Genomic DNA, 16,992 nt, shown 5'->3' with positions numbered 1-16,992 from the left:
AATCCAGCCTGTTTTGTTTTAGCAGTGACTTTGCTGTTTTGGTGGCAAAAATAATCAAGAAGTAATGGGTTCAAAATCATAATGATATAATCTCTTCCTCTCTTGAAGAAAGAAAACGGATAAAGTCATTTCTCCCTAAAGTGTCCTGTGGAGTTAAAAACAGTGCGCCCATTCGAAGGAAACGAGTTGTAGGAGGAAAGCCAGCACACATGGTAAACCTGTTACTTCCCAGGAGTAGCCCAAGTTTGAAAAACAAAGAAAGTTGGGGAGATATGTAATGATAAGAGACTGGGACTTTTGCAATGGACATATCTTAGAGCCACCTGTCTATCACCATCTGGTAGAATGGCAGTGACCACACTAATGTCTTACTAATGTCTCTTACAGGGTGACTTCCCGTGGCAGGTGGCAATTAAGGAAAATAAGAAAATCAAATGTGGAGGAATTTATATTGGAGGGTGTTGGATTATAACTGCTGCACACTGTCTCAGGTAAAAATGTCTCCAAAAAGATTTTGGATTCCCTGAAATAATGAAAGTGTGTAATAGAGACTGTGGCAGATGCTAGATAAAAACATGTGACAAATTCCACTCTCTTGACAGCTAAATCCCTCCAGTATTCATGACTGGAACCCCAGAGGCCATGCCCCTAGAACCTACTGTGGTCTTCCCTCCCAGATCAAATTATGATCCCAGATGGCAAGGTCAGATCAAAACCAGAGGTACCAAGTTATGTCACGTGACTCATTTGCAGCATGGGAAAGCAAGTAGATACTGTGTACATTTTATAGAGTTAGGACCAAACTGCTGAGAAGAGTTTATGACTGAAAAGCTGATGAAGAGATGATGCTAACCGGGCATTTTCTCTGGTCTCCCTTCAACAAGGATGTTGTTTAAAGAGCCACGTGCATTTAAAGTCTTCAAATGCACAAATCTTTTTGGCCCCTTCCACAGACCCTTGCATGTATTTGATATGCATTCCAGACAGTAAAGGAACTGCTCTAAACTCTGAGCTAATTGTCTCACCTGCTGCTCTAGCACTGGCTTGCTCATCTTCTGCCTGTGTGTATCCCTGATGTTTCTTCTTCTTCCCATAAGGAGACGAATCATATGGGACTACAACTCCACTATGTCCTTATTTAAACTTTATTACCTCTTTAAAGACTCTCCCCAAATCTAGTCATATTGGGGGTTAGGTTTTCAACATATGAATTTTGGGGGAACACAATTCAGTCCATACCAGTGGCTAAAGGGCAACACACAAAAGGTGTTGATAACAAGTTAAGGTCAGCAGGAGGACAGAGTTTGGGATTCCAGTCTCAGTTCTGATCTCTCAAGTGAATGAAACGTCATCTGTTGAGCGCCTCTTCCAGACCAGATAATGCGTGTGGCACTTTCCCATATGTTATTTTGTTTTAATATTCTTAACAGCCCTAAGAGGTAGTCAGTCTTCCCATTTTGTGGATTAGCAGGAGACTGAGAAATTATATAACTTGGCTAAAGTTACACTTCTAGTCAGCCCCAGAAACATAGTTGTCAGTACCATCTGTCACTGTACAATGCTTTTGCAATCTCGCTGACTATATTCTCTATGCTGTATGTTAATCCCCTTGGCTTATTTACTTTATAACTAGAAGATTGTACTTCCTAATCCTCTTCACCTATTTTGCCCTATTTTTCATCTTCTTTCTCCATTTATCTATCAATAGATGCTTAGGTTCTTTCCATATCTTGGTTGTTATAGATAATGCTGCAGTGAACATAGGAGGCATATATGCCTTTAAATTGGTTTTCATTTTCTTTGGGTAAATACTCAAAAGCAGAATTGCTGGATCATATTGTAGTTCTATTTTTAACTTTTTGAGGAACTTCTGTACTGTTTTCCCTAGTGGCTGTACCAATTTACATTCCCACCAACAGTGCACAAGTGTTCCCTTTTCTTGAAATCCTGGCCAACACTTGTTATTTCTTGTCTTTTTGATACTAGCCATTCTGATGGTTTTAATTTGCATTTCCCTGATGATTAAAGATGTTGAGCATCTTTTCATGTGTCTGTTGACCATATGTATGTCTCTGTATATCATTGGAAAAATGTCTATTCAAGCGCTCTGCCCATTTTTTAGTGTTTTTTTTTAAACTCGTATAAGTTCTATGTATATATTAGATAGTAACTCCTTGTCAGATTTAGGATTTGCAAATTTCTTCTTCCATTCAATAAGTTCTCTCTTTGTTTTGTTGACAGTTTCCTTCATCATACAAAAGGTTTTTAGTTTAATATAATCCCATGTTTATTTTAGCTTGCATATTCTTAGCTCCTTTGTCATAGGTTAATTGACCATATATGTATGTGAGATTTTCTCTGGGCTCTGTACACTATTCCATCAATTTATGTGTATGTTTTCAGGCCAGTACCACAATGTGTTGATTATTATAGCTTCGTAGTATAGTTCAAAATCAGGGAATTTGATACTTCCAGCTTTGTTCTTCTTTCTCAACATTGCTACAACTTTTGGGGGTTTTTTGTGGTTCCATACAAAGTTCAGGATTCTTTGTTCTCGGTCTATGAAAAATACCATTGTTTTTTTTTTAATTTAAAAAATCACAATAAATATGTAGATTGCTTTGGGTAGTCTAGACATTTTTAAAATATTGGTTCTTCCAATCCACATGGTATTTCTTCCCATTTATGTGTGTCACTTCCAATTTCTTTCATCAATGTCCTATAGTCTTTCACTTAAATTTATTCCTAGGTATTTTACTCTCTTTGATGCAATTTTAGATAGAATTTTTTTTATTCTGGTAGTTCATTATTAATGTATAGAAACAATATCTGCATGTTAATTTTGTACCCTGCAATTTTACCAAATTCATTTATCAGTTCTAATAGTTTTCTGGTGGCATCTTCAGAGTTTTCTATATGTATTATCATGCCATCAACAGATAGGGATAGTTTTATTTATTCCTTATCATTTTGGATGCCTTTTATTTCTTTTTTTTCTCTCTTTCTCTCTCTCTCTCTTTTTTTTTTTTTTTTTTTGTTTGTCTGATTGCTGCAGCTAGAACATCCAATACTATGTGAAATAAAAGCAGCAAGGTGGGCATCCTTGTCTTGTTTCTGAACTTAGGGGAAGAGCTTTCACCGGTGTGTATGTTAACTACAGATTTGTCATCTGTAGACTTTATTACACTGAGGTACATTTCTTCTGTATCCCCTTTGATGAGAGTTTTTATCATAAGTGGGTGTTGAATTTTCTTTCCTGCATCTATTGAGCTAATCATATGATTTTTATCCTTTATTTTATTTATATGGTATATCACATTGATTGATTTGTAGATGTTAAGCCATCCTTGCATCCCTGGAATAAATCCCACTTGATCATGGTGAAGATCCTTTTAATGTACTGTTGAATTCAGTTTGCTAATATTTTGTTGATGGTCTTTGCATCTATGATTATCAGAGATATTGGTGGGTAATTTTCTTTTCCTGTAGTGTCTTTGTCTGGCTTTGGTATCAAGGTAGTGCTGGCCTCATAGAATGAATCTGGATGTATTCCTTCCTCTGCAATTTTTTGGAACAATTTAAGAAGGATAGGTGCTAACTCTTCTTTAAATATTTGGCAGAATTCACCTATGAAGCTGTCTAGTCTTGAACTTTTGTGTATTGTAAGTTTTTAAGTTAATTTCATTACTAATAGTCATCTGTTCAGATTTTCTATTTCTTCGTGATTCAGTTTTGGAAGTTTTATGTTTCTAGGAATTTATCTATTTCTTTTAGGTTTTATAGGTGTATAGTTGTTCGTAGTAATCTCTTATAAGCACTTCTAATTGTGTGGTGCGAGTTTAAACTTCTTCTCCTTTGTTTCTGATTTTATTTATTTAGGCTCTCTTTTTCTTGATGGGCCTGGCTAGAGGTTTATCAAATTTTTTAATCTTTTAAAAAATCTGCTTTTAGTTCTATTGTTTTTTTCCTATTTTTTTGTCTCTATTTCATTTATTTCTGTTCTAATCTTTGTTATTTCCTTCCTTCTACTAATATGCGGCTCTGTTCTTTTTGTAGTGCTTTTAGGTATAAAGTTAGATGGTTTATTTGAGATTTCTCTTGTTTCTTTAGGTAGACCTATATTACTAAGAACTTCTCTCTTAGAACAGTTTTTGGTGCATCCCTTAGATTTTGGACTGTTGTATTTCTATTTTCATTTGTGTCAAGGTGGCTTTTTTTTTTCCTCCTTGATTTTTCATTGACCCATTTGCTGTTTAGTAACATGCTATTTAGCCTCGATGTGTTTGTGTTTTTTTTCCAGTTTTCTTCTTTTCATTGATTTCTAGTCTCATACTTACATGGTCAGAAGAAATGCTTGATATGATTTCTATCTTCTTGAATATATTAAGACTTGTTTTGTGGCCTAACATATAATGCACTGTGGAAAACATTCCTGTGTGCTAAAAAGAATGTGAATTCTGTAGTTTGGGAATAAAATGTTCTGTATATGTGTATTAAGTCCATCTGGTCTAATGTATCACTTAAGGCCCATGTTTTCTTATTGATTTTCTGTCTGGTTGCTCTATCCATTGATGTAAATGGTGTATTAAAGTCCCCTACTATTATTGTATTACCATATCTTTCTTTATGTATGTTAATACTTGCTTTATATAATTAGGTGATCCTATATTGGGTTCATAAATCTTTATGAATGTTATAGCCTCTTCTTAGATTTACCCTTTATCATTATGTAATGCTCTTCTTTTATCTTTTGTTACAGTCTTTGTTTTAAAGCCTATTATGTCTATTTGAGTATTGCTACACCAGCTTCCATTCTGTTTCCATTTGCATAGAACATCTTTTTCCATCCCCTCATTTTCAGTTTGTGTCTTTAGATCTGAAATGAGTCTCTCATAGGCAGCATATAGCTGAGTCCTGTTTTTGACCCATTCAACCACTCTATGTCTTTCAATTCGTGCATTTAATTCATTTACATGTAATTATTGATAGGTATGTACTTATTGCCATTTTGTTCATTGTTTATTGGTTGTTTCTATGGTTCTTCTCTGTTCCTTTCTTGTTCTCTGCATCTCTTCCATTGTGGCTTGATGATTTTCTTTAGTTTTATGTTTAAGTTCTTTTGTCTTTATCTTTATTTTTTGTATATCTATTTTATGTTTTTGGTTTGTGCTCACCATGATGCTCATATATATTAACTACATATGTAGCAACCTCTCTCTTTTCCCATATATATATATATACACACACACACACACACACACACACACACACACACACATATATATATAGCTGATAGTCACTTAATATGAACACATTCTAAAAGCACTACATTTTTTACACCCTCCCTCATATTTTAAGTTTTTAATGTCTTAAATAAAAAATGTATCTTTTTATTATGTGTATCCCTTAACTGCTTATTTTAGCTATAGTTGATTTTACTATTTTTATCTTTTAACCTTCATATTAACTTTGCAAGTAGCCAATTTACTTTACTGCCTTTACTCTATGTTTACCTGTCTCAGTAAGAGTTTTTTCTTTCATGTATTTCCTTATTTCTAGTTATGGCGTTCCCTCTAACATTTTTTGTAAGGCCAGTCTAGTGGTGATGAACTTAAGCTTTTGCTTCTCTGGGAAATTCTTTATCTTTTCTTCAATCCTGAATGATAATCTTGCCAAATAGTATATTCTTGGTTGTAAGCTTTTCCTTTTCAGCACTTTAAATATATCCTGCTACTCCCCGTTGGCCTGAAAGTCTCTGCTGACTTATGGGGTTTCCCTTGTTTGTAGCTGTTTTTCTCTTTCTGCTTTTAAGATTTTCTCTTTATCTTTAATTTTTGCCATTTTAATTATAATATGCTTTGGTATGGATCTCTTTGGGTTCATCTTGTTTTGGGACTCTCTGTGCTTCCTGGACCTAGGTGTCTCTTTCCTTCCCCAGGTTAAGAAAGTTTTCAACTATTATTTCTTCAAGTAAGTTTTCTGCCTATCTCTATTTCTCTTGTCTGTGGACATCTAAAATGTGAATGTTAGCATACTTGGTATGCTAAACCAAGGTCTCTTAAGCTTATGCTTTTTAAAAATTATTTTTCTTTTTTCTGTTCTGCTTGGGTAATTTACACTATTCTGTCTTCCAGATCACCGACCTGTTCTTATGGATCATCTAATCTGCTATTGATTTCCTATAGAATATTTTTTAGTTCAGTTATTGTATTCTTCAGCTCTGTGATTTCTTTTTCATTCTTTCTTATCTTTTTCAACTCTTTGTTGAAGTTTTCTCTGTGTTCCTTCATTCTCCCAAGTTCAGTGAGCATCTTTATGACCATTACTTTGAACTCTTTACTAAATAAATTACTTAGTTCCATTTCATTAGGGTTTTGTTTTTTGGGTTTTTTTTAAATCCCTGGGGTTTTGTCTTGTTTGTTCTTTTATTTGGAATGTATTCCTCTGTCTGCTGATTTTGCTTGACTTTCTCTGTTTCTGCGAATTAGGCAGAAAAGCTACCTTTCCCAGTCTTGAAGGAGTGGTCTTGTGCAGGTTCTTCCCTGTGTTGACTGTGTGTACTGGAGGCTTTGGTTGACTGGTCAAAGCTGAAGCAGGCATGGGCTAGTGGGTCTTAAGGCATGCTGCACTGGGGCCACCCTACAGGAACAGCTAAAGCTGGGGTGGGTATGGGCCTGGGGGTCCCAGGGTGCTCCATGCTGGAACCAGCTGGCTGGAGAGCTGGAGCTGAAACTGGCCTGGCTTGGCAAGTTCCAGGGTGCTCTGTACCAGGGCCACTATGGCAGGATACCTGAAGCTGGGGCCAGCAGGATGGGGCACTCCATATGGGGCTGCCCAATGGAATGGCTGGAGCTGAAGCAGGTGCTGACTGGAGGTGTCCTGGAGTACTTTCCACCTGGTCCACTTTGGAGTGATGGTTGTAGATATAGTGGGCACAAACAGGGGGTGTCTGGGTGTGCGCTGTATTGTGGCAGCCTCAGTGAGATAGCTGGAGATGGGATGGGTGCAGGCAGGGGCTTACCTATAGGGGATGGCTGGAGATGTTAGGGCTAGGATTCTGGGGTCACTGAGGCTATAGGCCACCCCAGAGTGTCTGGCCCCTACACCCATCTGAGCTATCAAGATGGGGGGGGGGGGACATAGACAATGGCACTCACCAGCATCTTCAGGTCATTGAATCAAGTCTGGAATTCCCATTGTTTTTTTTTTAAAGATTTTATTTATTTGACAGACAGAGATCACAAGTAGGCAGAGAGGCAGGCAGAGAGAGGAGAAAGCAGGCTCTCCGCTGAGCAGAGAGCCCGATGTGGGGCTCGATCCCAGGATCCTGGGATCATGACCTGAGCTGAAGCAGAGGCTTTAACCCACTGAGCCACCCAGGCGCCCCTGGAATTCCCATTATTACCATGTCTCTGTCTCTCCTACCATTCTCTCTGTGGTCCCTCTGTTGTTGTTGTGCAGAAGTTGTTCAGTTAGCCTCCCGTTCTTCTTCAGGAGGTATTGCTTTGTATGTAGGTGTAGATACAGTGTGTCCATAGGATAAAGTGAGTTCAGGGTGTTCCTACACTGTCATCATGGACTACCACTCTCAGTAGTCTTAATCTATGTTGTTTCTACTTTTTTAATGCATATTCTCATGAATTTTGGTGGGAGGAAGTGTCCTCTTCTCCCTGAGGGAGGCTGAAGATGTCAGACACTTGTTTTGCCAGGCTTGTTTGCTTCTAAAATATCTACACAACATTTTTAACATGGCCCATGAGGCTCCATATGATCTGACCCCTAATTACCTTTGCCAATTTCATCTTGCCCCATGACTTCAACTCTTGCTGTCTGCTCTACCTGCTGTGGACTTCTTTTGGCTACTCATGTATACCTTGCTCCCTGTTGCACAGAGATCTTCATATATTATTTCTCAAGCCTGAAATGATTTTTCCCAACCTGTTTCTCTAGTTAGTGCTACTCTTTATTCAGATCTTAGCTCAATCTTCACTTCTTCAGAGAATCTTTCCTAACTCTCGTAAGTCAAAGCCTTTTGGATAAGTTCTCAGAACCCCATGTGCTGTTCATTCCTCTTACTTTACACAGTAGAATACATATCTTCACTATTATCATTATCCATTTACTACTGCATCTTTCCCTAGATCCTGAACTCCACGAAACCAGGAAATATTTCTGATTTTGTTCATTTCTATGTGCCAGTGGAAAGCACAGTAGGTACACACTAAGTATTTGTTAGTAAATTGAATGAATAAACAGGGTTAACCTTTAAACGATATTCATGACCTCTAATCCTAAAAAAAAAAAAAAATTAATAAGATTCACAGCATTCTTGGAATATTACGTATAAATAAAAAGAATCCTGAATACCTCATTGGTTCCTAGAACAACACTATTTAACTGTTAGGTGATTACCTGAGAAAATGATGGTAAATGCCAATTTGCTGGAAACCATGAGGTAAAAAATAGTATGAAAATTGAGCAAGCAATATTTGGCCCATTAGCCATTTCAACTAAAATTTAAAACAGTGAATATATGCCAGGTATGATACTAGATGCAGGCATATATCCACAGATGAATTAGACCCCATCTTTGACCTCCAGTAGCACAGTCCAACAGGAAGAAAGACTTGAGAGCAAATAAATACAATGCAATGTTAATGTGAAGTCAGTCTTTTTTTTTTTTTGAGATTTTTATTTATTTATTTGACACAGAGAGAGATCACAAGTAGACAGAGAGAGAGGGAGAGAAGCAGGCCCCACGATGAGCAAAGATCCCAATGCAGGGCTTGATCCCAGGACCCTGAGATCAGGACCCAAGCTGAAGGCAGAGGCTTAATCCACTGAGCCACCCAGGTGCCCCAACATGAAGTCAGTCTTAAACGCAGGATAATGACTGCCATGGTGTCCACCCTGAGAACCTCTGGGTTTGGCAGAGTAATAGGAATGTGTGTCCTGATTTCCCCATTTCCTCAGCCACATTTCTGGCTACGTGCTTTCTGGTCTCTGCTTGAACACCTTCAGTGATGATGGTCTCACTCCAGAGGTAGCCAATTCATTCCACTTCTGGGCATCTCTGGTTGTTAGTGGGTTCTTTATGTCCCTTGAGCATTTAAGTGGATTATCCATCTCTTCATTTACCCACTGACTTTAATTCTACCCCATAAATTTAATCACACTTCTTCATCATGCAAGATTTTTTTTAAAAATCTGGAAAAAGGAAGAAAGTCCTTTAAAAGGGAGGATATAAAGATAAAGCATCAGATGTTCATGTTTATATTTGGTATTTTTCCTCAATATATCGTCTCTCCCTTTTCCTTTCTGTTACAGCGTCAGTAAACTATACCATTACCAAATATGGGCATCATTTCTAGACTCGTTAAACCCGGACGAGGAAGTAATTATTCACTTTGCAAATCAAATTATTATTCATGAAAAGTACAACGGAACCACCTATGAAAATGACATAGCTTTGATTGAATTGAAAAAACACTCAAACCGAAAAGATTGTGAGCTGCCTCATTCTATCCCTGCCTGTGTGCCCTGGTCTCCATATCTATTCAGACCTAACGACAAATGCATTATTTCTGGCTGGGGTCGAGAAAAAGGTACATGTTTTAAAAGTTGTTCATTAGACTCCAGGGGTTGAAATTAATGGGAACAGAAATGGATAGGGGCTAATTACCTAGTACTCAGGGAGAAACATAGAATCAAATTCAGAAAAATGAGCATTCAGCCATGGCTGGCTTCCTAGGCATTAGACCTGTACAACTGCCCAGCATCCCAGGCTCCAAAGGGCCCCTTGCTTAGTGGACTGCCCTGATGTCATCATCAATGTCATCATCATGAAATTCCTTTTTTTTTTTAAAAGATTTTATTTATTTATTTGACAGATGGAGATCACAAGTAGGCAGAGAAGCAGGCAGAGTAAGAGGAGGAAGCAGGCTCCCCGCTGAGCAGAGAACCCCATGCGGGACTCGATCCCAGAACTCTGGGATCATGACCCGAGCCGAAGGCAGAGGCTTAACCCACTGAGCCACCCAGGCGCCCCCATCATGAAATTCTTAATAATTTTTGCAGCAGCCTCCACCTCACATTTTTATTTTTCACTGGGCCCTGAAAATTAGGTAGCTGATCCTGACCCAGAGTTTCAAAGGACACCTACACACTCTGTGATCTTGAAGCATATATTGAGGGGTAACCATTTTCAGAAAAAAAAAAAAAAAGGCAGAGTGATGGGGACATATATAGCGTGGACTTTATGGGTTTGTTAGACAAGGGTGGAAGAAAAAATGGTTTTCAAAGGAATAGTCAAAGTATAGGTGAGTCAGTAATCCCACAACCCTCTGTTCTCTCTTCCACTCCCCCATTTCCTTGCCTCACCCTCCCCATCACATTCCACAAAGAGGAAGAAAACATAATTATTTCTTGAGCTTCTAAGAAGACTTGAGGTGAACATTTGTCTGAATAAGCTATGTAGACACTTAGGGACAAATTATTAGAAAAACTGGCTAAATAAGAAGTTGGATTAGAATTAAATTAGCCAATGCCTTTCCCTTTATCTTGAAGAGTTAGCTTTGAAATTTAGCTTCCTTTTGACTTTCTACATTCTCTTTGTAAATAACTTCACTACATTGGTCTTATAGACTCCAACACATTATTTAAAATTGCCACATGGAAAAGTATAAAATATGTGTCTAAATTAACCTGGACTTGCAGACTGTTTGAATACCCAAGACTAAATTTTATTAATTAGTAATTAGTTTATCCAGAAGGCATTATGTCCTTACATTTGTTCCTTAAAAAAAAAAAAAAACTTTTATTATGTACATTTACAAGTATACAGAAGAGTAGAGAGAAAGTATAATAAACCTACTTATTCATCACCCAGTTTCCAGTTATCAACACTCTACCATTTTTGTTTTATCTCTCTGAATCAATCACAAGCTCAATAGGAAAATTAGGGAGGATTATTTATAAAGGGATTAATTACAGGAATGTGGATAGGGGGTTGGGGAACCACAGGGCTATGCAGCAACTGGGACCAACAGTTCCAGAACTGCCTCTCTTAGATCGGAAGATGTGAGAGGAAGAATTTACCAACAGAAAGAGCCGAAGGTAGAGCAGGCTGCCTTAAGAGAAGTGGGGACTTTGGATGGAAGGTTATAGCCAACCCCAATCCCGTTATCCTCTCTCCTTACCCTCCCTTCTTCTGTTGAGGTTTTATATTGAAAACCAGGGGCTAAGAGATTCCTATTGGGGCAGTCCCTCAGATCAGGCTCTTTGGGCAGGGGCCATGGCATTGATGGGTGGAGAATGGATCTGAAGGACAATTGAACATATCCCTGCTACCCCACACATTTTTTCCCCTGGAGCATATTAAATCAAACCCAGATATAATGTAATTTCATCCATGAATATTCCAGTAGATACCTTTACCAGGTAAGGACTTAAAAAAACAAAAGCAAAAACACAACACCATTAATACATAACAAAATGAAAGTGATCCCATAATATCATCTAATAACCATCCTGTGTTTAATATTCTTCAGTTATTTACAAAATATTTTTATAATCAGGGTTATTTCCATTGGGATCTGAAGTCTGCACATTGCATTTGGTGGCTATTTTTCTTAAGTCTCTTTTAATCTAGAACAGTTAGCCCTTCCTTTTATTTAAAATGTATTTATTAAAGAAACTGGTTCATTATTTTGGAATTTTCACATCTTGAATTTGTCTGATTGTATCCTTGATGTGGCATTTCACACATTCTTCTATTCCATGTATTTCCTATAGACTGGTAGATATGTTCTTATGCATTGTTTTACTCATTAATCAAATATAGTTTAACACATTTTTTGAGCCCTTCACAATAGTAATGCTAATGTGCTAGGATTTCACTGATGAAAAGTATGGACCAGGTCAACAAGGCGTATAGAAGCTATAAGACTGAGAAACAAAGACCAGCTCTCAAGGTACTTATAGTACAGAGGAGCCATCAGACGTGAATGCCACCATCAGACAGCAGAATGTGACAGGTGCCTAAAGAAATATATAAAACATTGGGGTGCCTGGGTGGCTCAGTTGGTTAAGCATCCAACTCTTGATCTGGGCTCAGGTCGTGATCTTGGGGTTGTGGGATCAGGCCCCACATCAGGCTCCATTCTGAGCATGGAGTCTACTTGAGATTCTCTCCTTATCCCTCTGCCCCTCCCCACTCACACTCTCCCTTTAAAAAAGAAAAAAAAAAAGTATACAAAACAAGAATTCAGGAGAGGGAGTAATCTCCCAAGCCATTAAAACTTGATCACATGGTATAGGAGCTCCCAGTTTTTAAAGACTTCAACTGAGTTAGAAGAAATAATAAATTACTGGGGTGCCTGGATGGCTCAGTGGGTTAAGTCTCTGCCTTCAGCTCAGGTCATGATCTCAGGGTCCTGGGATAGAGCCCCACATTGAGTTCTCTGCTCAGTGGGGAGCCTGCATCCCCCTCTCTCTGTCTGCCTCTCTGCCTACTTGTGATCTCTTCTGTCATATAAATAAATAAATAAATCTTTAAAAAAAAAAACAAAAAATAATAATAATAAATTACTAATTTCTTAAAAAAACTCTTAATCTAAAAAAGATAGCATCTTAAAACTAACTTGAAGTAAGACTTGAAGGAGAAAAAAAGAAACTCTTTTCTAATTTGCACTATATTTGGGTGAATTTTTGTGTCCCCCTGCTTCTCAGAAGAGAAGAATATTAGTTTTACCGTTTACTATATCCCCACTACACTGCTAGGGTCTGTGGAGGTGTCCTCTCAAGATAGTCAGAAGCCTCTGTCCACTGATAGTTTCTACAGTAAGTGAGGGGGTAAGTCATTTGGCATAAATTGTTTAGTGTATAATTGGATTATGGAGTTCATGGATGAATTAATTACATAAGTATTTTTTAAGCAACTACTTTGTGCTAGCATGAGGCAGCCTGTCAATCAGGTCCAGTGCTTGCCCTCCTAGAGTGTAAAAATTGCTGAAATCTTGGGGAAAAGAAGGAGAGGAAGATGGGGCAAAGACTTGCTCTTTACACCCAAGACATCTCACCCCTGTTCTTAAGTTTTTCTCATCTTCCTGGGCTGTCGATCAGCAACAGTTTCTGCCCCTTTTCTCTCCTTACATGAAAAAGTTCAAGCCCCACATCTCCAACTCAAATGAAAAGGAAATCCAAACTCCTCTTTCAAATCACTCAGGAGACAAACTTCAGACACAAAAACATATACGCTGATAACTGCATATGTATTTTCTTCATTTAACTTATTATATTAAAAGGTTGTTTTCACTCTAACAAGCACTTTCAAAGAAATCAGGGATGTAAGACGATAGGAGCTATTCATGTGAGAAAAGCCCAATCACCGACTTCTCCCCGCCCCCCACTTCCCCTCACCCTTCCACCCCTGCTGGACTCAACAATCGGAGGGGAGGGAGTTTTTCTTGTTCATCTCAGAGCAGCCAGGTCTCTGTGAAATGAGAACGACTTCAGGCATGTGTTCAGGACTGCCCTTTAACTATTTTTTTTAAGATTGTTTATTTATTTATTTGACCGAGAGACAGCGAGAGAGGGAACACCAGCTCGGGGAGTGGAAGAGGGAGAAGCAGGGAGCAAGGGGCCATGGAGCAGGGAGCCCCATGCGGGGCTCAGTCTCAGAACCCTGGGATCATGACCTGAGCTGAAGGCAGATGCTTAACCACTGAGCCACCCGGGCGCCAGCCCTTTAACTGGTTTTAAAAGACGATTGGAGATACTGGACATAGGAGTGGTGTGTGATTAAATATGTTAATGAACTCTCCTCAAAAGCTGATATATGTGTTAAGGAGTATATATCATCTTCTCTATGCCTCGTGGCTTACTAAGTGATGAGAGCATTTATTTAGATTTCTCATTTGCGACTTCTCAATGTTTGTTCTCTCCCTTTGCTTAGATAACCAAAAAGTCAATTTACTTCAGTGGGGCGAAGTTAGCCTAATCAACAACTGCTCCAGGTTTTATCCGGGTCGCTACTATGAAAAAGAAATGGACTGTGCAGGTAAGCACGGAGTGGTTTCCGTAAGATCTGTGTCCATACCCCCTACCAGAACCTCTCACCTCCTCACCAAATCCACCGCTCGCTCTGGGCTGTGGGCCCTTTCATCGGACCTCCTGGCTGGTGCTTCCCTTGCCCTTAGCTCAATCCCTCGTGCTAAAACGAAGAGGAAAACAAATCTTCCTTACGCCACCGTTTAGTAAGGTGACTAAAAGCACAGAGTCTGGAACCAGGCTGCCGGGGTTTATATCCCAGTTTTTACCAATTACGACTCATGGGGCCCTGAGCAGGCGTCCCCATCTGCAAAACTGGGGATGTTCATAAAGAAGGAAACTGAGACGTGGAGCAGTTATCTAATTTGCCCAAAGTCTTATAGACAATCAGTGGCAGATCCAGGATCAAAACCCCAACTTTTTCTAAACAAAAATCTGAATGAGCCATTTCAGTCGTGTCCAATTGAAAGTAAATTCTCCCGCCTCAGCACTGCCATGGCACTTTGGATGGGCCCTGCCACGGTCTCCTTTACTGTCCCGCTGGTGCTAGACCCCCTACCTTAGATCGTAAGCTTTCAGGGTTCTTGTTTCACAGAGTGGAAGACGGAATCTCGCAGACACAAAAGGGTGAACTTCTCTCTGGAAGTGAGAGTTTATTGAGTGGAGGTGAGAGCAGAAAGGAAAGAAAAAGCTCTCCACAGTGAGAGGGGTTCTGAATGGGTTGCCACTGAGGGCTTTTCATGGCAGTCTTTTATTGGGAACTGAAGGGGAAGCTCTTGTGTCTTGGTTTGTTCCTTTATCTCTTGTTCTGCTCTGTCTCCGAGTCTCCCTCGGCCAGGAATAGTTCCTGTGCCCAGTCAGGGGCTTCCTATCGATCCTGCGAAGACCTTACCCCTTCCCTACTCACAGGACGGCACCTGGGGGCAGAAAGAGCTGTCTGGGACTGTGAGGAATGACTGACTGTATACTTTTTAATTCGTGGGGGTGAGGGATAGCGCAAGTCTCCAGGGAATCTGGAAGCAAAGGCTTTCAGGACCTTGACGGGCAGCTGCTGACAAGATAAGGTTCCTTTGAAACATTAAGGCACTAAGGCAGCCGGGAATTCCTTGAGCAAGGTCATGCTCTGCATGTTTCAGGTGTCTCTCGGTGGGCTGCGAACTGTAAGGAGATTTCAATTTAAGCCACATTTCTTTTGCTTTTGTTTCCCACATCACTAACACAGAGACAACACTTCCTGCTTTTGGTGGTGACGCAAAGGCAGGGAATCAAAGCCAGGGTAATGCATTGACGATGCTTTATTAAAACCACTTATAAATAGTGTAGTCCAGAAAAAGGCAAAGTCACTGATATCCCATAACTTTTGGGATCAGTGATTTAAAAACCTTAGAAAGTCCTAAGAGTGAGAGAAAAGCAAACAGACCATTCCCTGTGCCCTCCCTTCTTAAATGGAGTTCAGGATGACAGAGGACAAAAGGGGAGAAGAGCACAAAACCTACCAGGAGGCAGTTATCACAGTTAGGAGGAAAAGCTCAAAGGGTTCTGCCTCCTTGAGTTCAAGTCCAAACTCTTGCCACTTAGTAGCTCTTTCATCTTGGACAAATTAGTTAACCTCTCTGTGCCTTATTTGTCTCATCTGAAAATAAGGATAATGATACTTATCTCATCGGGTTGTGGTTTAGGATCAAAACAATGACTGACTAATACATATTAAGCACTCAATAAGCATGAAGTATTTCGTCATTTTCCCAGTCAGTATTGGATGCTGCTTTCACATTGCAATCTCGTCAGAGTATAAACTTGCAAAAAATGGAGGAAGCACAGGAAGCACTCACTAAATATGGAGAATGAGCAGAAGACAAAATGTTTCCCAGCCTGCACCTCTCCAGCTCTATGGCCCAGCAGGGGCCTGAGAGGGAGAATATGTGCTATTTCCTATCAGCAAACTATAAAAAAGCCAAAGCTGGTACACGCATTGACAGAGGAGAAAGGAAGTTGGCATGGCAGCCTCGACAAATGGAAGGACATGTGTGATTTTCTTTTTCCTTTGTCTTTTTCAGGTACAGAGGACGGTTCCATCGATGCCTGTAAAGGGGACTCCGGAGGCCCCTTAGTCTGTACGGATGTCAACAATGTAACTTATGTTTGGGGTGTTGTGAGTTGGGGTGAAAACTGCGGAAGCCCAGAGTACCCAGGTGTTTACACCAAAGTGGCCAATTATTTTGACTGGATTAGCCTTCATGTGGGAAGGTCTCTTATTTCTCAGCACAATGTATAAAATTGTGATCTCTCTCTTCTGCTCTTTTTCCCTTGGGATTTGGATTTTAGTTGAAATGATACTGCATAATTAGTACTTCTCTAGGAAAAAGATAATAAAGCACATTTTATTGGATATTTTTAAGGTCTCTGCGAAGCTTCTTCCATATTGGAACTTCACTGTATAATTATCAAAGAAATATTTTAGTCAGGCATACATACTTTATTTATTAGAAAATGTGATTAAATGATCTCTTTATACAGAGAGAATATATTGACTATACTAAAGGTTTTGCTCGTTGATTAACTCTGGGTTCACATAAGCCTGCATTCAAACCCCAACGACTAATTACTTGGCCTTGGGCAATTTATTATCTTCTTTGTCTCTCATTTTCTACCTTTAAAATAGAAACTAGAATTTTGAAAAAAATGAAACCACATACTAAATGAAATGTTGGCATAGTACCTGACACAGGAACATAACTGACCTCACAGCTCTTGTCCCGTTTCTCTGCTTCTGAAAGGATTAAAAATTCTCCTGAAAGATTTGTCTTTTTTTCTTAAGATTTTATTTATTTGACAGAGAGAGATCACAAGTAGACAGAGAGGCAGGCAGAGAGAGAGAGAGGGAAGCAGGTTCCCCGTTGAGCAGAGAGCCCGATGCGGGACTCGATCCCAGGACCCTGAGAT

At 39.3% G+C, this 16,992-nt stretch overlaps 1 protein-coding gene across 2 annotated transcripts in view; it reads left to right on the top strand.

The window, feature by feature from the left end:
* CFI (complement factor I) overlaps positions 1-16,438 on the top strand; it is a 49,619-nt gene extending 33,181 nt beyond the window's left edge. For both annotated transcript variants that reach the window (XM_047718200.1, XM_047718201.1), the window contains 5 exons: positions 109-212; positions 388-491; positions 9,328-9,605; positions 13,955-14,059; positions 16,107-16,438. In XM_047718200.1, the coding sequence (XP_047574156.1) occupies positions 109-212; positions 388-491; positions 9,328-9,605; positions 13,955-14,059; positions 16,107-16,324 (809 nt within the window). In that variant the 3' untranslated portion in view covers positions 16,325-16,438. The remainder of the gene's footprint in view (positions 1-108; positions 213-387; positions 492-9,327; positions 9,606-13,954; positions 14,060-16,106) is intronic.
* Positions 16,439-16,992: the final 554 nt, after the last annotated feature.

This window comes from Lutra lutra, chromosome 2, assembly GCF_902655055.1.
Source record: "Lutra lutra chromosome 2, mLutLut1.2, whole genome shotgun sequence".
Taxonomy (NCBI): Eukaryota; Metazoa; Chordata; class Mammalia; order Carnivora; family Mustelidae; genus Lutra; species Lutra lutra.
Note: the sequence above shows the minus strand (reverse complement) of the source record. Positions and strands in the feature narration are given on the sequence as shown.